This window comes from Stegodyphus dumicola, chromosome 2 (genome assembly GCF_044657685.1).
Source record: "Stegodyphus dumicola isolate Sdum_Otavi_A_Nest chromosome 2, ASM4465768v1".
Taxonomy (NCBI): Eukaryota; Metazoa; Arthropoda; class Arachnida; order Araneae; family Eresidae; genus Stegodyphus; species Stegodyphus dumicola.
Window position 1 is genome coordinate 40832587 of NC_140769.1, and position 23295 is coordinate 40855881.

A 23295-nucleotide genomic window follows, 5' to 3' on the forward strand; every position below is an offset into this window, starting at 1 on the left:
AGGTGACGAACCACTGTTCACAATATCTTTAATTTAGGCGCCCTTTGTAGAGTGCTTTAATTTTGCGGATAATGTAAACCTAAGAAATCAGCGACGCCCTCCTCTGGATTAAGACTTTGGATCTCTGATTCCTAGCCGGAGGAGCGTTCAAGGCACGTAATAAGGGAGGAGAAAATTCCTTACAAACTAGCTAAGCTAGTGTTATAATGAGCAAATCAAATAGCTCGATCAAAATATCAATTATTAGAAAGTTTTTGTAGATGTTTTGAATTTTCAAGTTCTGATCGAAAGTTTATTCTAGCGAAGTTCATACTAGCGCCAAAACGTGAACCAGTAAACTCTCTCGAATGCAAACACTGCAATAAGATTTTTAGTCCAAAGGGGCAATTTTTCCTGAACAACTATTAACTTCGTTTTGCCATTTTGCTTTGGTTCACTATGAATGTCGGTTCACTTTTTAAATTGTTGCCACCAAATATTATCGCCCTGTATTATATTTTAAGAAATTAAATAATGGAAATTCTCCATAAATGTACGTATGTTTCTCGCATTGTGGTAAAACAACGGTACCTAGAGCCATCAAATTTTGAATAACGTAATCTTTCATAGACTCAGCGTTCGAGACTCTGTATCGGAAATTCTAAAGATATGCTCATTTTAAAATTATTTTGCGATATTGCTGTTGAACTGAATTTTTATGGTTTGAGTATGTAGAACATGATATTTAATAAATAAAGGTAACACACAAAACGTTAAAACAACGTAATTTGGATGTAATTTAAAATCAGAAAACTTTCAGATTATTATTTTTTTTCTGTTCTTTCAAACTGTCAAATTTAACTGTAAAATCTGCATGTTCAATGTAGTTTAAAATGTTTAAATTTTATGTCACAGATCTAGATTATGAAGTAGTTATAGGAGCATAACCATTAGGTTTTAGTGCTAATTCTGATAGATGTGGCAACATTAATCATTACTTTGTGATAATATTTACAGGAATTACAATAAAATGATGATTGTTTAAGCCCCAATTATTTCAACTGTCCACGTTATTCAAAAACCTAGTCTTATTATTACTCAGAATAAGTTATTACTAAAACTTGGAATAATTATCACAATAATAAGCACTCTTATAGCCTGTCATTAATGATTAGAATGGGATTTGATTAGATTGCATTTTCCATTCAAGGAAAGTTTTCGACAGTTATATGTTTAATATAGTTTTTTCTGTCCTCCTTTGACAGAATTCACCATTGGGTACGGAACCAAAAGACTTACGTACTCCTTTCTCCTATCGTCAATGTTTCTAAAAGACTTTGGATTAATAAAATTTTAAGTGCCTCCGTTCGCAAAAATAACTGAATCAGAATCATTTGCATTTGAGATACTCTTTCCTTATTCCCCAGCTGAACAAAGTGTAATTACAATTAATAATTACAAATATAGAATTAGAATGTACAAATACAAAATTAGAAATTAATTAGAATGTGTAATTATATTTACAATATAATTATTTTACGTTATAATAAAATAACATAATTAATATATATATGCATTTACAACATAACTGCTTTTTGGTATTAAAATTACAGTATATTATGTTTGTGATATTAAAATTATATTAATTAAAATCACAGTATAGATACAATGTAATTAAAGTTATTGTGTAATTTAATTATAATTGCAAAAAACAATTACACAGCAATTGTAACAACGAAGAAATTGGATAATCTAATTACAACTGCAATGTAGCTGAAATTAAATTGTAACTGTATTTTCAAAGTGTATAGTCTAATTACAGTTACAAAATGTGACTGCTAATGTATAATCTAATTAATTAATTATGCAGCAGCAGTTAATTAGAATCACGTAATCAGGAAAATCATTATCCTTGACGGTTACAAATTCATAACCCGGGAGAAACATCATAATAAGCATAAAATTGTCAGCATATCCAAAAATGTTCACCATTTTGCATAACATATGAAATGCTAATAGTCTGTAAGAGAAATACGTACAGGCAGAAACGAGGGATACACCAGAAATTTGCCATTGGTCGTGCAGGTATAGTCCTGCATTAACTGTGCAATTTCGCCTAAACTTTGAGAACATTCCGGGCGGAGAGCGGCCAAAAGGTCTTCCCCTCCCCTTTTCCTACGACTAACTATCGAGGGGACATTCCGCTTGCCAAGTATTTTGACTGCCCCCTTACTACGCAGGCACCATACGCTTAAAATATTTATGCCTTCTCCGAGATTCTAGCCCATGGATGCCACAGTCAGCATTCCGTTGTAAAAGAAACATTAGTATTTTTGAGAATCACAGCAGTTCCTTTTAAATTTGCAAAATTCTGCACGAAAATTAACATTGAGATAAAACTACTGTTTAGCTTGTAGAGACATCACGTTATTTCAAAGCAGGAGTCGTGAAAAATGAGAAATGCTCTCACCGGGACTCGACCGACGGACCTCTCGAATACGCCTCGAGCGTGCTGACCACTACACTAAAGGTAAAAAAAAAAAAAACACTAAAGGTAAAAAGGCGGGAGAAATACATTATAAGTTTATCATTAATTTTTAAGAAAATTATTCAGATCGGAGAAAGTTTTACACTGAAATGTTTGGCTATGTGTCTGAGCACCATCACTTTGTCTACTTTCCAAATTTAATTAAATAAAACTTTGTCACAACTACACATTTTTAGCAACTTGGAAGTGAACCCATCACCTTTACTATAAATTCCAAACTCTTTAATTGTTCACCACACAGCAGTATGTTTTGATGCTCCTATGATGCTTATAACTAAACTTACGATTAATTTAACTTTACGTACTCTGTGTTAATCACCAACAAAGGACAATTCAGTAATATATGCATTTTGTGAATGTCTTTCAATTTCAGAGTGAAATCATAATACCGTTATAATTCAAGTTGAAATTCAAGCCATTTCCGTTATATTAGATGATAGTAGCACTGAGCTTTATTTTCAAGCAGTTTCAACCGGTTCAAAGTTCGATTACTACTTAATCCAATTATTGCAAGCAGACGGATGTAGCGATACGCTCTAATGCTTTTTTATCCTTTGTAATTCATATTGATTCACACGTTTTTACACTTACATCTGAATTATTTTAAGCTTATATTGCTTATGCGTTAAAATAAAATATATTCTTAGAAAGTGAAATTTGTTGCAGCATAATTGTACACAGGAAGGTGTATATATACCAACAGAATTTACTTTGGTTACACATTCGAAATTTGGAGTTTGTGGATACTACAACAAACTGACTCATAAAACCATGGACATGAGATTCCTTTTGGTCATTTTTACTGTAGCGGTGTCTGTAGCACGAGGAGTATGCTCTCCTGGGAAGTATTTAGTGACAATGGAAAAGAAGGAACTAGTAGATGTCGTAGATTGTGTATCTAAAAGTAAGTTTATGCGTATTTTATGCATGTTTAATTGCATAGTGTACATACGAAAATTTAGTACATTTACAGTTTTCATAGCAGTTTATTCAGATATAATCTGATCAGTTGCGATACCTGTGAAAATGTATTGCCATCATACAACAAATATAACTTAGTATGAGGCGCATATGAACATATATTTGTATAAAAAGAACTGAATTATTTATTTATTTATATGTCTTTATGCCCAATTTTGTAATTATGTTGTATTATATTTTTAATGAGACTATCGGTTACTTGCAGATCGTTTCACTAGTCTGCTGACTAATCTATCTCACATTATATACATCTAGTTCAGTTTTTATACTCAATTTATGGAGCTATGTACAAAACTATTTACATTTCTTTCCTTTAAACCATTCATATAATTCGGAAAATTACATATGCATTTGCTAATTAGTTATTTAATTAAATAAGTCATCTCCATATACCTCAAATAAAACAACCCTTTTTTTGATCGGTTCCGACACTCCTTTCATACGCTCATGTGTAGTATAATTTAATCAAACAACACAAGTTGAGAAAAATTTTGTTAAATATAAGCATATGTTGATTTTTAAGTAATTTTGCATGTTTTTTACAAAAATGAAATCATATCCTTTCCTTATGAGAAACATTTTTTTCCTGCTATATGAAATTATTTTTTATATCTGCCATCATTTGCTTTCATTAGGTAATACTTCAAATATCGTGGGTAATGTAAAAGTTTTATAAACAGATTTGAAATTAACAGCAATAAATTTATATCAGTCTTCCCCTTGCATTTAATAAGAAAAAAATTAAATTTTATTGGTAAGTTTGCTTAATTTCCCAAAATTGTTAAAGTCAGTGTACAGAGAAATTATTGCCTTTAAAGACCTGCCATATATTTTACCCTTTTGTGTAAAGATACTTCAAAACTTAAATCTTAGTATTAGCGCACTTTAGCTGTAACTAATAAAAATCACCCCATTACTTAAGTATTACAGATTCGTATTAGTCACCTATAACAATTCACTTCAATAACGGTAAATCTGATAACGTGATCAGGTAATGAATATATTTGAATGTATAGTTGAATTTCTTTAGATAGTTTTGGTTAAAATTATAATTTTCCCTTTTTGCGGAAACATACGAAATTTGTTCATAAATATGCATTTAAACAACACAAAACGAAAATTTACTATTACTCAAACGTTGTTTGCTTTGAAAGTGTTCGGTGTTACATATTACACTTGAATTTGGGTTATTATTTTATTAAAATATCTAAATCTATTATGATTATCACCGTTTTGTGCAGGCATTAAATAGAGAATTTATATTTTTTTCTCAACATTTCCAAATCCCTGTACACAAAAAATTGATTATTTTGCTGTATATAGAATTTACATTTTCATGAAAATGTCTAAATCTCATTTCATTATATGCCAATTTCCTCTTCTCAAATATTTAAATCTAAATATAATAGCTTAAACGTATCAAAGAATAGCATGCAGTCATATAAATTTCGTTAACATCATTAAATTATATTTTTAATTTTTTATGCTCTTATGTGCTTAAAATTTCTTTTTCAAATTACACTCAAATACATATTCATATAATAAATCCCCATACTTAATATTAACCTACAGAATGGTATCTGCAAAATATTGTATCTCCCTATCTGCCTCAACCTATAATCAACTTTCAACTGTATTGGATAGCATCGTGATTTTTATAAAAAAATGAAGAAAATCTTCATCTGTTCTGTTTCGTCAGATTACATTATTAATAAAAAATAGAATTATAATAGTTATAGGATATCTCTCCGGGAAGAAATTGGGATTTATTCAGAATTCTATTAGATACAATTCCGATAAATCGACACATACCTCTTAGCGTCTGGCAATTCAGTATTGACATGCTCCAGTTGTAAAATGCAATTTTAGCGGAAATGCTTATCTCTTTCTATATACATTTTCTGTCTATATTAAGCACTATGGAAAATGTTTATACCAGAACCTGTTGGTTTATTTACATTTCTTAAAGTGTAAAGAACTAGCCATAGCAAAATTTGCCTGGAATCGATTACAATACTACTGAGACAATTTCTTTCTTTGATATAAAGATTACACGTCTGCTAAACTATCTAATTATTTTATTATCAATAAAAAGAATAACCACAGTATTTTATCTTTAATTGAGAGGATAATTATAATTACCTATTTTTAATACAAAAAAATACCTAAAATAAATAATGTAAAATAGATTCTCTTTGATTAGTCAAATTATTTAATGATTATATGTTGAAGAACCAGTATAAGTTGAATACTTTATTGCTAATATAGCGTAAAGAAAAACTGAAATTAAAAAATACCAGACTGTATGCAAATGTTAATAAATATTTCCTTTTTTGAGTAGCATTCCTTAGTAAAACATTCCTTAGTTTGAAACATTCCTTAGTAAAATTTTAAATCAAATTAACTGAATATCAGTAGTCTTAAGCTTTATGATTTACGTAAAGTTATACATGCAGCCTATTAAATTATCATTAGAAGTAGACCAGAAAATTTAAAAAAAGATTTCAGTATTTACTCACGTCAGTATATTTATACAGTATCAAAATACCAATGCGTAAGGATCAAAATATGAACTTTAACTAGATGCCGTCAAAAGTCGTCAAAACGACATTTACTGCATAATTTCAATCTCATAACTAAAATTATTATTTATTTTATAGGCAAAGATCCTATTTTGTGCTCCAAATTTGCTGCTTGTGAAAGACTTATGACTCCAAGAGTAAGTAATTTTTAATTTAATATTTAAGAATTATTGATACATACATTGGTATGTTTTATAAAGAAAAATATTTTTTTCTATGTATTGTTGAAAGAAATGAAGAAAACAAAGATATTTAGCTTCTGTGAAAAGAATTCTATATGAGTTACTAATGAAAATGTTTGCGCTATTAAGTATGTATGACATCTGTAAAATCTATTTTTAACTTAAAGTTATAACTCTAGTACTTAATGTGTCTTAAAGTTTATTTGCCTAATGATGTTTTACAGTGAGTTACTTAAAATATTTCAGTAGTTTTACTAATGTTTATTTTAATTTGTGAGCCTTCCCTGAAATCTCTCATTTTACCTCGCATTTACTCGCTAGGATACAAATAAAGTAGATGAAGGAGAGCATTTAAATTGTTGGAACGAAAAAATTTCACAGAGCGTGATTTCGCAATTGTGAGCACATGTTTGTTAGCTTGTCCTCTAGCTGTTAATCTTAGTAGCGGCTACGCATTCTAGCCGTCTAGTTTGTATATTGCCGGTGTAGGTTTCTGAGTCAGACTGTTAAACCACATCTTTACTTTTTAAATTTATTGTTGAATTATCGTTTAAGTGGACGATGTTTTGTTTGCAAGTAGGTAAATCCGTGCCGTCTGACAGCTAGTTTGTGATAAATAAAAGAGTCTTTTACACCCTTACAGCTATAGAGAAAAAGGGGAAATTTAAAAGTCAGTATTTTTAGACACTAATATTTCACGGTCAGACAACTACCTTGCGCAAATGTCAAATTCCTCAAACAGGGCAGTTTCGGGTCTTATCTAACCAACTACAAAAATGGTTTATCAGCTAGTGACCCCACACTGCCTCTGAGCAAACAAAAGCGGTGACTTCGGAAAACAAGTAACTCCACACTGCCTCTGAGCAGTACTATTTTCCCAAGCCGGACCAGTATGCGCAATTTGCAGCAGCAAAGCAGTTCTTCACGTGACAAAGCATTAGATGCAATTTACATTCGTACAGATTTAATTTTCTTGAACGTTTCTGATCTTTGCATAATCATCTGGACTAAGCAAATATATTTGAAGTGAATCAAACGGAAGGTACAGCAGTGTTTGTAAGTTATGCTTAAATTTTAGAGAAACGTAAAATAACTAAGAAAACGTCAAAACATTCGGTTTTAAAGATCTGGTTATCTAAAATCTAAGAAATTAGAAAATTATCATATAAACATACAGTAGTGTCCTACATTAAGACTCGAAAGGTCTTTCATAGAATCATTTTCAGATGAATCCGTCATAAAAGTACAAATATCTAGTCAGTTGCGCAATTATAGTAACTCACATTCGCTATCTCTAATACGCAGGTGACGACAAGTTAGATCTGTCTCTTCTTCCAAAGGCTGCAAATTAGTAATCGTATAGGATTATTATTATTTTACATCAATTATTTATCATTTCAGCCCGTACTATCACTTCCCCTTTCCATTTCCTCACCAGAATGCAAATTTAGTTTCAGAGTATTTGAGTCGTAGACTCTCATTACATCTGCTGGCATTTAGATCATTACTCTAGGGACAAATTTTGAGCCAACTTCGCGTTAAATCAACTGTGGCGCTTTTGACTAACAGAGTTTTAATTTGAAACAGATTGTTACACTGGATCGCTACAGTTTGAAATAGATTGCTATTTTAAGTTACATCGCCACAAGTGGTGGCTGATCTTATCCAGCACGAGACGTGCGTTTATGTTAACCACTTCACCGGCGAGCAAAACTTCTATATTTTGTACCATTTTTCTCTTCCAAAGGTAAACATTTTGTGTCTGAAATTTAGCTCAGTTAACGAGAGAAATATTTCCTTCCCCCTTCCACTACCTGTGAGGTCTATTGAGAAATTCTATTGAAATGAACCTGAACCCCGTACTTGTCACACTCAAGGACGTCAGTGACAACCCCATAAAGGCGACCATCGAACACAAAAGCTGGTACCTCGTAGAGGAGATATTATCAGCTTTGACCACACTACCATTTAAGACCAAGCTATGTCGTCCCTGGAAATCTGTTTTTATAATTATTTTAAATATAGGAATAATTTTAAAGTGTAATATATCATACATCATTTTATAAATAATAAAACTATATTTGTACGAAATATTCCTAAATTAAAAATCTTACATAAAAATAAATAAAATATCTTAATATCTTATATAATATATATATTCTATCTTTTCAGATTGTATATTATATCTTATATATAATATACAATCTGAAAAGTGAAACGGTCATCTAAAGTGATTCGACGCAATAAAGTGATTCAAAGCAAAAATTCCGAAACGAGACTAATAGCTCTTTTGGGCTAATAAATTTAGATTAAAAAAAAGTCTAATATGTATTAAAAAAAGAGCAAATAAAATAACATGCAAAATGATAATCCCAGATTGTGGACATTAAGTGATTAGAAGTCTTGTGGAAATCAAACTAAAATGATAGCTTGTGCAGCCTGATTTGAAAAGCGACCAGAGCCTGTTTTTTGCAGATGCAAGAATTTTTCTTTTTACTTTTTGCTTTTCCACAAGCAAAAAGATTCTAATCTTTCGATTTTATTCTTATTCTGGGATTATTAATTTTAATATGAGTTTATTTGCTGTTAGACATCTTTTTGTTTATATTTATTTACTCTATTTTTAATTATTTAATTGTACTTATGTACTTATTTATCACTTTTATATTAATCGTCTGCCCTCTTATTTCTCTTCTCAAGAGATATTAACCACTCTTTGCTGTAGTCCTAATAAAGAAGACTTAGACGCTCCAGAAGGATTTAAAAAATTTTTTTTTTATTATTATGGATACAAGAAGTAGTCATTTTAGTTCCCTCCCTACAAGTTTTCCAACTTTTTTTTTTTTTTTTTTTTTTTTTTTTTTCTGAAATAATAACCAAAGAACAATAAATTAAGATTTATTCTTTCCAAAAATAAGTTAAACTATTGACCAAAAAATGAAAACATCTCGTTTATTTTGTGAGCCCACCAGCAACTGAGCGGTAAACTCGCTGAAAACTGGTAGTTTGGTCTGGGGTTCGAATCCCTGCGGAGAGGCTGGCTGCATGGGCGCTTTCGTTGTTTTCCGATTTGTAACATGTATACGAGCCAGTTTCCCTTACAAAGGCCTCTACGAAGGCATCCCTCCTCTTATGCAGATAGCCCTCGAATGCTTTGCCGTATACATCTAAACCAAACCGAAATACTTTGGGGAATGAACAAAAAGAAGAATAAAAAAAAACTGATGTGAACACCACAAGACGACTTATTTACATCATACATATTTTTTCTGCGTTTCATTTAAACTTATTTTCTCGAATTGTTCTAATTAACCGATCCCTCATGCAAGTTGAAAATGAAACGAAAAATAGCACTTAATATCCCGGGAAATTTTATTTTTGTCGTGCAGATGTCAAGCTTCTTGTAATTTTTTTTTTTTTTTTTTTTTTTTTTTTCATAACGAGTACAGAACTAGCCTAAATAGGCATGGGAACCTGAAGAACACATTGAAAGATAGATTTCAATATTTATCCAAATAATTTTTTTTCTTTTAATTTGACATTGTCAAAACATGCATATTTTCATCATTAATAATACTTTCATAATTGGATATACATGACTACCACCAAAGATTGAGAAAATAAAATAAAAGCCGTGTAAAAACATTTAAGCTGTAAGGGGCAGTATATATATATATATATTTGGTACTGCCGATTGCAATAAAAAAGAGAAGTGCACAACTAAATGTTATAGCTGCCCAACATACAAAATTTCATTGTTATAGGACTAATCGTTTTTGAGTTATGCGAGATACATACATACGTATGTACGTACCATACAGATGTCAGGAAAAAAAATCTATTTTGAATCTATTTTACTGTTTAACTACCCATTTAAGAAAAAATGAGCAAATAAAATAACATGCAAAATGATAATCCCAGATTGTGGACATTAAGTGATTAGAAGTCTTGTGGAAATCAAACTAAAATGATAGCTTGTGCAGCCTGATTTGAAAAGCGACCAGAGCCTGTTTTTTGCAGATGCAAGAATTTTTCTTTTTACTTTTTGCTTTTCCACAAGCAAAAAGATTCTAATCTTTCGATTTTATTCTTATTCTGGGATTATTAATTTTAATATGAGTTTATTTGCTGTTAGACATCTTTTTGTTTATATTTATTTACTCTATTTTTAATTATTTAATTGTACTTATGTACTTATTTATCACTTTTATATTAATCGTCTGCCCTCTTATTTCTCTTCTCAAGAGATATTAACCACTCTTTGCTGTAGTCCTAATAAAGAAGACTTAGACGCTCCAGAAGGATTTAAAAAAATTTTTTTTTATTATTATGGATACAAGAAGGTCCGTACGCACAGTTGGAAAAGGATTGTGAAAATGGATTTGGGAACATGCAAAATGGATATTTCCGATGAAATATGAACCCCAAAAATTTTCGCGCTTATAAACTTCCTTTACTTCTCACAGTAATAAAATAAAACAAAAGCGAATACAATCACTTCAACTAAAAAACAGCCAAATAACATGAAAAAGTGGTACGTTTTCAAAGTGAATTCATTTCTCTACATTCAAAAAGTTAAAAAAAAAAAATTCTTCAAGGAATCAAAATTAAAACAGAAAATATTTTATTTATACTAAGTTAATCATGAAGGGGTAAGGGAATTATTTCTATGCGAAATTCTTATTACTTCAGAAAGAGTTCAGAGTATACAGTGCATGTACTCAAAAAAAAAAAAAAAAAAAAAAAAAGGCCACGTTCGGATTTGAAAGGATAGCATTTAAAACCTTCAGACTTGTTTGTCAGTTAATGGGAAGGTGTGTGAATTGTTGTGCATCTCTCGAAATCTGTGTTAACCCTTTGCGACACGCATATTTAAAATATATTTTAATCTTTAAAAAAATGCCTTAGAATAAGTCAGATGGACTTACTTAAGTGCCTTTAAGGCTTGAAAAAAATTCTGCGCTTTTATTTTTTACGGTGGAAGGTGGGATACCGTTTGTCCCACCATGCAACTAGGACATGTCTTATATTGGTGTATAGCAGGAAAAAAAAATCATATGTGGAATGAATAAACAAAATGAAGCATGCATTCTAAAATATTCATAATAAACACACTAAAATGCATTTTGTACTTATTGCATATATGCATGACTTGTAAAATTTTGCATATGCGCATTTTGCATATAGTACATATTTAATATTTTTAAATTTTAGGAAAAAAAGAAAATATTTTCTTGAATATTATTTTAAGATTAAAATTTGATACTCGTACATATGATACTAAATAAAATATTAAAATTGGCACTTGATTCAAAAACATTTATAAATGATTAAAATTGAAAAAAGTCATTTTTCATGAAACATTGTAAAACATGTTGTTTCATTCTTTTGTAAGCATAGAGGCACTTCACATGTTTCACACATCCAAAATGTTTGTCGTTCTTCTTTCGATATGCTGCAATATGCACATCTTCTCCTGCTCGTTCTCTTTGGCGTTTTACTTACATTTTTTAGTCTCTTTTCTGGTTGTACGAACGGGTTTTTAGTTTTCATTTGAACTGGGGATTTCAGTTTTCTTTTCAGCTCTTTCTTGCCTGCAAGTGCCATTAGACCTTCTGTAACTGAGAGAAGAAAATCTTTCATTGTTTTTACATCATGATCAGGTTCGCGAACAAACTTGAATAATTGTGTTTACTATACTCGCATCTAAAAAGTAAAAAAAAATCATGTGCCAACATTTTCTTGCTTTTGCGGTCTATTTCATATAGTCCTTTCAGTTGATCAATCAGTCGACATATCCCATATTCTTATTGTATGAAATAATGCTGTTTGGGCACAGTACTTTTTTTTTTTTTTTTGTCTTTCCATCTCGTTCTTTTCTGTTAATTTCTTTCATTTCAGTTGCCTTTTCCAAGCAAGACAGGATAGAAACTTATCTTTTATCCTTCCATCTTATGCAATAAATTGAATCATCGCTAACTGAAAAGTCTATATATTCTCTTGATATAAATTTGTCTTTTAAATTTTTGGGTAGATACATATTTACAGTGCCACATGCATAGATGGGTCTGTGTCTTTAAAAAGCGAAACAAATTATAACTACTTCCCTTTCTTCTTCAGCAATAACTTCAACCTCAGTTATTCTATCTTGGATTTCAATTTCATCTGAATCAGAACTGACATCTGAAGCAGAGTCGCAATCGGATGGCAATTCAGCAAAAAGATCCAAAGCTTCCTGAGTTGTTAATTTTTTTCTAGACATTTTAGCACATCAGAGCATACAACGGATGTAAAAGCGGGAGCAATCACGAAAAAAGTAGATGCAAAAAAGAAAAGAAAAATAATCGTGAGTGCTGCCATCTATTGAGCGGAAATTCAAGTGTGTGGTGGGGCAAATTTTAACCCACTTATTTCAACTGCAAAATTAATGTTATAAAATATTGAATCCAATTAAGATTTTTGAAAATAAAATACCTTTGAATATTAAAAAGAATCATACATATCATAAATTGTATACCAAAATTTTTAAAATATTTAAAAATGCGAGATATATGGATATCACTCTTGTGATCCTATTTTGAATATTTTTTGCTTATAAACTTAAGCCCTGGTGTAGTAGTAACATCTACTGAGAAAAATAATAACTAAAATAGATTATTTTTAAAAGATTAGAAAATTTCTAACGGAAATTGCTAACTGAGAAAATAAATATTAATTAGGTGGGACATATATTGACCCACCATGCCGCAAAGGGTTAAGGGGGATTATTCCCTCGGAAAAAGCGATCCCCCGTCGTTTGCTTTTCAGGTACAATCTGTGGAGTGAGTCTGGTCAATTAAGCCATCAATCACTTCTTTTCCTTTTCGACTGGTACTGAGGGGTAGGAAAAATAAGAAGCGTCGAATCTCTCTCGGGGGTCACGGTTCATGCCAAATTTCACCTCGACGATAGTCTGCCGTCGCTGACGGTTAAATAAACATTTCAAACTGACGATACTCTATCGGGGCAAACGGTGAAGTGGTTAAGGTCCTGCTTTAAAATTCGCTCTAAGTCTGTTAAGAGTTTGTAAGTACTGTCTAAGAAGACAAAATGCTATAATGATCGATGTAAACCAAAATTATTTGGTAATCCTTTAACGCGAAATAAAGCGGTGTTATTTTTGATTATGGTGGGCATAATAAATGACCTTTTGACGTTATTCAATTTCTAATATCTCCTACAACGCACTGTGATGTTGGAATTTTGGGGACCTATATTTCGGTAATTTCTTTCTGAATAACGCTTGAGGATTCCTTTTTATTTTTAGTAAGACTGCTGACATTACATCTACACGTCTCAAATTAAAAGTAAATTTTAGTCGTCTTCTTTATTTATTATTTTTTATTAGCAAATAAAACTCGAAGCATAAATCCATACAAATCAGTTTCAAGAAAAAAAAAAAAGGAATCAATACATTTTAGCAAAGAAAAAGGATTTATTTTTGAAATAAAATTTTCAAAATAAAACTAGAAACTAGTCCATAAACTAGTTCCTAAAATTCAGTTTAAAAAAAGGCAATGAATACATTTTTTTCAAAGATTTTGATTTTTTTCTTGACATTTTTCTTTTTTAAAAGCATCTTAACGTTCAGAAACCTATCTTGTAGAATAACATCACTCAAAACACACAAGAGACTTGCTTAGTAAAAATATTTTATTTTGAAACTCTGTTAACTAATTGATTGAGCTTTGAATAAGCAGCCTGAAAAATTACTCTCTACCTTTTAAAACTATGATTATTTTTAAATGATTTCTTTTTCATTTTATTCAGTTTTATTTTTGTTACTATAAATAAAATTTGATTCAGCAGAACAGTTAATCAATATCTTTCTTTCTTCTTATTTTCAGGTGCTTTTTGCTCTAGATGAGTGTAAAGTAGAAGTTGTACCCGATGGTATAAAGAGATGTACTCCATACTCAATTGTTTTCGAATCTAAAGAAGTTCCAGAAAAAGTATGAATTCTTTAAATAAATTTTAATTTTCTGTGACACCAGAATAATATTTCAGATCCATTAATGTTTGGATATTGCACTGCGAAATTTCATTCTGGAGAAGAAACAGTAATTGCTTACCTTCTCTTCCAGCTGCTGAAATTGAATGTTCTTACCAATATGCAATTTTGATTAATTTCTACAAATTTCTTAAGTATATTTTAATTATAAATCAATTTATAGTTTTATTACAATAATAGTACATATTCTTGTGATATGTTTCAAACATAAGCTTTTAGAAATTGATTACTTTTTCTGTACCTGTTAAGCTCTAATTCTGATATTAAACCTAAGCTATATTATAGGCTATCAACATTAAACATTTCAAGGTGAAAAATAATGTAAATGTATGTGAGAGATACAGTCGTTCACATTTTAAGAAACTCGCATGGAACGCTAAGAAAATTTATTCACATGTTTCCTAAATCGGATGTTCGAAAACGAAAACGGCATGTGAAAAGCTCTATTTGCACTTATTTCAATTTGTTAACATTCAATAATATTTTTTTTTCATTTGCTTCATAATTGCCATCTACGCAATTCTTAATATTATATATATAATAATTAGAAATTTTTGCCGCAAATGGAAAATGCCTAGAATATTGGATTACTACTATATAGCACTTGTCTTAGTTCAGTCTGAATTACTGTTTAACTGTTTATGTCTAAAAAATGACTTGCTAATGTAATCAGTTTTGAGGAGAAAATTTGCTTATTTGCAATTCCCTTCATACCTAGAATTTTGAACTGTTAACCTCTACTGTAAAGGCAAATTCCTGCTCTTTTGCTTTTTGTACATAAAATCATACTCTCTTTCTTTATCAGCCCGAAAGATCGGAAGACTTCGGAATTTTCTCAATCAACCAATTTCAGAAAATTTCTTTTTTTTTTTCTTCCGTTATTTTGATGTTCAAAGACAAAAGGCGGAATGACATGGAAAACCGAGAGAGATATTATGTTATTTTAATTGGTAAAGGGAAGCGGATGTTAATATTAGTTTCATAGGACACTTTCCGGAACCAATGCAATTGTTTGCATTAACGAATAGTTCATAAATATGAGACTCATAAAAAGGAAGCCATTAAATAAATGAAGAAATAAGTTCATTGCTTATTACGCTTTCATATGTGATTCCATAAAGCTTAAAGTAAACATAGTAAAGGTTTCTCATTTATATTAACTGCCTTGATCTTCATTCTTGCTGTTCAGAGAATACTCTCGCATAAAAGGGTGTAGCAGTTAACAGAGGTTTCTATTATTCTGTTACTAATATAGATTTCAAAATGTTTCCTTTTGCCACTGTTAAAAACACTCTTCCTTGAAACGCAATCACAATAATCTCATTGTCGTCTCACATTTCAATTTATTTTCACAATACTGCTTGAATTGCAGATTTTGATTCCTCAGAGGAGATGTATGGTTTCCACCTAATATATGCTGTCTTAACAATATAAGATCTAAAGAAAAGATCATGTTTTGAAAAGTAACGAAAGAAGACAAAAAGAATCTAGAAACAACCTTTGGCAAGAGTTGACAAATCTAGAAGCAGCATTCGCAGTGTTTCGCTTCGCGAAACAATACTTGTTTTATAATTCATCTGTGAAACACCTTTGCAAATAGCCGATTTAAGAGGCATAAGGGCTTCAATTTAACTTCCAAATTTAACCAGTTTATTATTAACAGTAAACTGAACGACTGGAAAGTAGTACACCCACTTCTCAATAATTTAAATGTTTATCTTAGTTTTCCAATATTATATCTAATTTACTTAAATGAAAATACCTTTAATTTATCCAACTTGTAATAATGGAAGGGGAGAGGGGTGAGAGACCCCCTCGGGGTACTCTTCCTCCAAACTAAGGTGAACAATAGAAGTCCAACTCCTCTTTGGAGTAGACTCTGCCAACCATTGTTCCATGTAATACAGACAACAACAATTCGTATTAACATTTTCAGCTTTGCTATAATTAATAAAAAGTGTGCTTATTAAATTCCTAAAAATCCCATTTAACATATTTATTGAAAGGGAATTTATAAATATCTTCTCAAATAACCAAATCAAAAGAAAGTTAAAATTGTGCATTAAAGAGCATGAATCTTATCTCAGAGAAGGAAAAAATATAGCAAGCTTTCTATCATTAATACTGTTGATCTCTTAAGCATTCATTTATAGTAATTAAAAAAACCTCCAATTTTGCCTTATATTTATGGATTTCCTTGCGATCTTTTACATCGTTTCACACCTGTCAGTTTCTGTTTAATGATAATCATTCCAATCCATTTTTTTTCTTTTTTTGATTGACTATTTGATTTCTTGCCAATCCTTGCTTGACTGGTTAAACTGATTTCTTGCTCTCTTTCAGATTTTTGACTGCGTTGAGAAAAAAGTCGAGTTGGTAAGTGATACATTTCCAATTGTGTTATAATACGAATCACTCTTCCCTTACTGAAATAAAAGTATTTAAATATTTCTAATTTTATAACTTGTTCTCATCAGATATTTATTCAGCTCAGTGGCTCTCCATAGTCATATTCTGCTCAAATTGACTGTAATTTATTCTTTAACATGCAAAATGAAATATTAGTCTAGTGCCTCGGCAAACTATGACCCGCAGGTCACCGAGTGACCCATTTTAGAATTTCAAGTGACACACTTGAGTTCAGAAAATAAATATGAATAAATACGTATAAAGCATAAATATGAAACAAACATTTGAATAACGCATAACAACTAAACCAAAAATAAATAATATTTTCTAATACAAAGTTGCAGTAACGAACAGTCATTTTTATTTTAAAAAATTGTAATAAAATTTCAAGTTGAGAGCGATAAGTTTGGCAACACCTATTTAGTTCACTCTCAGATGTAGCACTTGTTCAGCTGCGCAAGAATAAATTCAGTAGTGAAAAAAATTGGCTCTCGTATTTTGTCGTCATTCGGTTTAATTTAAAAACGTGAGCAAATATTATCGTATATGAAATTTATTTTAAGCAAGAATAGAGTAGTTAATTACAAAATTTCAGATCCTTGTAATCGCCCTAAGATGACTAAATGTAAGCCAGACATTTCTTAATTGACGCCGAAAGTTCAGTATCGGGAAAGTCGAAAAGGAAAATAAAGCTCATTTAGAGTTATGTTTGTTTTTATAACAGTTAAAATTATAGTTTTCATTTTTATTTTGAAGTTTAAAGCATATTGTAAATATTTTCTTAATAAAACTTATTATATTTTTCACTTAAAAAGATTGTTTTAAAATGAAAATATTACTAACCCGAAACGTCTTTTTAACACATATTTCGGTTGATTTTGACCCACAACCAAAAATGGTTTCCGACGCCAGATCTAACGTTATATAAACTACTATAAGCATATAGGCTCTACTATAAGTTTAATGTTTATTTTATTAACATTATTTGCCATAATAATTATTTAAAATATTTATATACTTTTCATGTCCATTTTAGCTGACCTTACCTGAAAAGAAAATAATGCTTAATTTTGAGGTATGTATTTTACAAGTAATATGTTTCTTTTTAACATTAATGGTATTATGTAACTACCAAGTATATTTCATTTTACATTTGTAATATCTTTTCGAGATGTCTGGCAGGAAATAAAAGAACGCTATTAAATAATATATTAGACGGAAGTATGTAATTAAAAAAATTAGAAAAATTAAAGTTTGATATTTTTCTAATCCTTGTAAAATTTTAAGTGTTTCTCCAGAGTATTACAGTGTTACAGTGGCCATTATCCTTAGAAGATCTTCGGTTCGATCTACAAAAGCGCACAACTGTTTCATAAGTTTCTTGGCAAAAACTAAATGACTTTGCATATATTTAGTAATAAAATGGCCTAAAGATGATGTTATAAAAATTTGCGAGTAAGAATTAATACAGAAATGTAAAAGCGAGCCAAGTAGTCTGCAGATATAAAAACACGCAATTACTCAGAAGTTTCGGAATGTTTTACAGAAACGTAATTTTTTACGGAAAAAAAAGAATGGTATTTACGATTTTATCAATAACATTAATTTAAGCTATAGATTTAAAGTAACTTGCCAGTTTATTAATGCAATTTAATTCTTTCAATTTCTTTCGCAACAAAATACAGCAGCAGAGAGTTAATACAAACACTAAATAATAAATTAATGGAATTAAAACTTAGACTTTGAAAAGAATTAATTCCTTTATTAAAGAAATGAAAAGTCAACCTTTTCACAGAGAAATAGTAGAATTATCGAATTAAAATAATCCTCTCTTAATTTTATTAAAATTAATTTACTATTTTTTTCTTTACTTAAAATAATCCTTTTTTAATTCATTAGCGTTTCTTGTATCTTCAAGCTTATACACTGTTAACTTTTATTTTACAATTAATTTTATTTTATTTTTTGTATCAGTAGCTTAAAATCATTACCTATCATAAAAAGGCACATAGCGCAAAAACTTTTGCGCATCGAAACAACGCCCCAAATAGCAAGTGATAATTATGTGCTATTAGAAAATATAATTCCTTTTATATAAAGCAGGGGTAAAAAGTTATTCCACTTCATTTAAGATTTATAATTTTTCAGTTCCGAACTTCCGTATATTAGTAGTTTTTTAAAAATTTTCCCTTTTGTTTTGAAACATCTGAAGTAAGTGACAGCATTATAGAAACAATACAAATCATAAATTTAGATAGAAAATTAAATTAAAAATACAGCTGAGCAATATAATAAAAACTTACGATTTCTTTAACTAATATGGTGAGAAATTTTATGCTTCTGTTATATATCTATAACATTATCTTTATTCTTACAGGAATGCACCAAAATATTATTTGAAGAAGACTGTAAAGGAAAGATCTTTTAAAAAGAAAATTATCCTATTTATTGTCTCGCAACAGAGAAGAAAAGTATTAATAGCTTTAGAATATTAATTTATATTTTGTGTGAATTAAATCACCAAACGCAATAAATAATACGTAGTTTAAAACCTGCCAATAAACCTGTCCTGAGCAGAGACACTTAATGTAATTTTCTAATGTTTCACATTGCTGTTTGTTAAATGTTTTATTTAATGTTTTTTCACAATTGACTTGCAATACTTTACAGTTTAATTGTAGAAAAATAAAGATTTCTATTTTTATGTCCGAATATCTATATGTAACTAAATTTCTATGAATACTTAATTAATAGTGTACAGATAACTAGAATTTTTTTATAAAATGCATTATCTCATCTACGAGTTAACTATTCAGCAAAATTCATGAAATAATTTCCAAAATCAGTTTCAATTAAAAGAAGCAAATATTTCATTCAAATTACATTAGAATTTATAAATTTATTGTTTAAATACTGAAATAGTTATGCCCCATATTACTTCAAAATAAATAAAATGTATTATTTTAGTTCATGAAACTGAGAAACATTATATTAAATAAAGGCAATTTTAATCGTGATATAGACATATTTATCGCACTAAAATGCTTTGTATCTGAAAGATCATTTTTCACTATTAATGCCTATATTTTTCAAATTCCTGCTTTATTAAATTATAAAGCACTTTTCAATTCAGTCTCATGAGATACAATGACAAAATATCTATCATAATATCTACCAGATATAACACAGCGAACCATTTCAAAGTATTATGCATTTCGTAATAATATTTGATGCTTTCAAATTGCAATAATTTTTTATAAATCATCTATTAGTATAATGAATAAATGATCGGTGTCAAGTATTGCGTGTCTTAATTAAAAATGCCGCCCTGTATGGCATTTGAACAGCGATTATGAGGGTTTTTGGATTCGGCTCCGAATTTTAAATAAATCTGGGGTATTTAGATTATAGAGTCTTCGCAGAATAATGCAAACACTTAAAATATAACGAACCGAAATATACTCAAGAAGCTGATGGAACTGAAAACCTTTAAGTTACAATCTTGATTTAAGCTTAAAACAAGGATTATTAATCTAGCTTAAAACAAGGATGAAAGTAAGAAGCTTTACTTTACTCCGCCAGTAGAGTAGCTGGTTCGCTTGAGGAGTGTGTTGAGCAGCCTGTTAAAGCCGTAGAGCTTTCACGCGTTTGACTTTAACAAAATAATCGAATAAATCTTCTTGCTAAATTTCCTACAGAACACTACCGCTTGCATCCGATACACAAACCTAATAACAACATAAGATTCCATAACAGTTTAAAATTTAATATGCTAGAAATTTGTAACTTTCAATTTTTAAATTTTATTTAAAATAAAAAGTTTTAAAGTGAAGCAAAACAAAATCATGTATGTGTGTGTGTGTGTGCGTGTGTACGTGTGTGCGTTATTTAAAAAAATATATGCGTCGTTTCCTACTCCAGAAAATTTCAATTCCTAGAATACAGAAACTAAATTTCCTAATAATTTTGTTTGTCATATGAAGTTTTAGACAAATATTTATCGTCATAAGAAAGGGTCATGAAACATGTTCGACATATGAAAAAGTGCGACATTCAGCTACCATTTTTTTTTTTTTTAAAATTTGATTGCATCGTGTGATTTTTTTACACTTAGATCTAAGGTTATTCCTTACCTTGGGTTGAATAAAAGATCCATAAACAACAAAAACTTAATAAAGGACAGCCAAAAAGCTTCAAAGATGACATGGTCGCTAATCAACTATGAAAATTTTGCGCTTTCTTTACGTACCAGCAAAACTTCAGCCTAGTGATTTAAATGATGAACATACAAAAATATTAAAAAAAAACTATCAACATAAATAGCGCCCTCTGGCTGATTTTTCGAAACTATACGGGTAAAAAATAAAATTCTTACACAAATCAAAATTTAGAATATAATAAATAGCACACATTTTCAGGTTCAAGCAGTACCGTTTTTAAATTCCACACTATTATATAACAAGTAATTTTAATAGTGCGCCTTTAAAATTACGCGGCAATTCTTTACAGCAAAATTATTTTTTTCAGTGGCGCCCTCTAGAGAGCTAAAGTATCATTATTTTCTGATATTTTTCTTGAAATATACTCCAAATCAATAGTGTACCTAGAGGCCTAGAGGGAAAAGGAGGGGGGACTGTCCGCCCCGAGCGGCACATTTTCTAGGGGGCATGTTTTGCACGAAACCTTATTGTATAGAGTTTCATCTTAACTTATTTTATAGTCATGTGGATCGTCGAGGCAGGTGAAAAATAGTATACTAAATAGCTATGCGGAATTAAATTTAGAAAATAAACATTTTATAGGGATTAGTCAGGTAGGTCCTCCAGGCAGATGAAGAATGATTAGATACTAAATTGCTGTGCGGAATTAAACTGACAAAATACGAAATACCCTAGATCAGCGATTCACAACCTTTTGACTAACGCCTACCATCTAAACAAAAATTGAAGAACATTAGTACCAGCACTATATTTACAATGATTATTTTTCAGTTTCTCAATAGAAATATTAAAATATATATAAAAAATTGGTAACCATTTTAATTATCAAAATTTACGTCATAATACTTTAAATCTAAAATTTATTGTGAAATTTGAGCCTGTTTAAAAGAGATCAATTCCTTTATGTCTGGTCTTATTTCACTTAATTTTAACCGTAAATTTGGATCCACTTTTAGATTTCTTCTGTATTTATTTTTCAAATATAACATGGAAGAAAATTCTTACTCATATAAATAGGCTGTGCAAAAGGGCAATAACAATTTAACAGCTTTATTTGAAATGCATTTAAGTTCTTTTTTTCGGCTCAGCCAAAAGTTAAACAAGTGTGTTATTTTTTAAATCCTTTGTTAGAGTTCGATCAAAGGAAATTTCTATGAATTTCTAGTCCAAAGGGGCTTTGTCCCTGCAGAACTATTATTTTCTTTTTGCGATTTTGCGTTGGTTCGCTATAAATGTCCGTTACACTTTTCAAACTGTTGCCACCAAATGTTAGAGTCCTGCATTATATTTGAAGGAATTAAATAATGAAAAGTCTGCATAAATATATGTCTATTTCTTGCATTGTGATAAAACAATGGTACATAAAGCCACCGAATTTTGAATGACGTAATCATACTCCGAATATGGGCATGTGAAAGACCAAGTTTGAAATTTGGAATTTGTTTTATTATCGATTTCGTATTTTATAAAACTTTAACGAATTTTTGATTAACAAACTCTAGGATTTCAAAGCGAGCAATGGCAACGTTGTACAGAAAAAACATTTTTATCTCCAGCGCGTGAGATTGCGTATCGGAAATTATAAAGATATGCTCAATTTAAATTTTGCGATATTGCTCTTGAACTGAATTTTATGGTCTAAGTGCGAAGGACGTGTTAGTTAATAAATAAAGGTAACAGACAAAATGTTAAACAAAAAAAGCCCCTTTAGACGTAATTTAAAACCTGAAACTTTTCAGTTTTTTCCTTTCTTTTTTTTCTTCTTCCCCCCTCCCACGAGATAAAATTTCAGGTACATTTGAACAAAATGGATTTCTAATCCGATTTTCTTTTTCACAATCCTTGGGAAAATACATCTTGAAGTTACTTATCAATGAAAAACAATGATATTTAAAGTCGCATGCTAATTCTTTTATTTTCAAATTATTTTCGGTTAGAAAACATTCTAAAAGTGGGGAAAAGCTTATAATATTACCATCCAATTCTTTGATTATTAGCTCGAACATTTTTATCATTGCATTTATTTTATCTCGAATGGTAAATAAATTAACACTTTGCCCTTCTAATCCTAAATTTAATTCCTTTAAATTTCCAAAATTTCAGCTAAATATCTTAACGCGGCAACCATAATTTACTAAATAAACATTTTTGCAATTAAAATTGTGAATCACGGAGAAAAATATGGATATCTGATCGAAGCTCAAAAAGACGATTTAAAATTTTCCCTCTGGATAACCACCTTATTTCAGAATGTAACAAAACCATTTCATGTTCACTGCCCATCTCTTGGGATAAAATCGTAAATATTATTGAATTTAAAGCTCGGCTTTTTAATAAAATTAAC

General features: G+C 30.0%; 2 protein-coding genes across 2 annotated transcripts in view; one reads left to right on the forward strand and one right to left on the reverse strand.

Annotated features, from left to right (window-relative positions):
- LOC118183718 (uncharacterized) overlaps positions 1-21024 on the reverse strand; it is a 44274-nt gene extending 23250 nt beyond the window's left edge. The window contains exon 1 of the mRNA XM_085810619.1: positions 20865-21024. Coding sequence (XP_085666745.1) covers positions 20865-20937 — 73 coding nt within the window. The 5' untranslated portion in view covers positions 20938-21024. The remainder of the gene's footprint in view (positions 1-20864) is intronic.
- On the forward strand, positions 3225-19443 carry LOC146998386 (uncharacterized). The gene is made up of 6 exons (XM_085810620.1): positions 3225-3431; positions 6169-6227; positions 14159-14263; positions 16666-16698; positions 17768-17806; positions 19109-19443. Exons 1-6 carry the CDS (start codon positions 3299-3301, stop codon positions 19157-19159), a joined length of 420 nt encoding a protein of 139 aa, XP_085666746.1. The 5' UTR covers positions 3225-3298; the 3' UTR covers positions 19160-19443.
- Positions 21025-23295: the final 2271 nt, after the last annotated feature.

What these genes read in the sequence shown, in the direction of transcription:
- LOC146998386 (XM_085810620.1), top strand. Translation starts at nt 3,299, where the DNA reads ATGGACATGAGATTCCTTTTGGTCATTTTTACTGTAGCGGTGTCTGTA. An exon ending in CGTAGATTGTGTATCTAAAA is followed by an intron (nt 3,432 to 6,168) that starts GTAAGTTTATGC and finishes TTTATTTTATAG; the next exon opens with GCAAAGATCCTATTTTGTGC. An exon ending in CTAAAGAAGTTCCAGAAAAA is followed by an intron (nt 14,264 to 16,665) that starts GTATGAATTCTT and finishes GCTCTCTTTCAG; the next exon opens with ATTTTTGACTGCGTTGAGAA.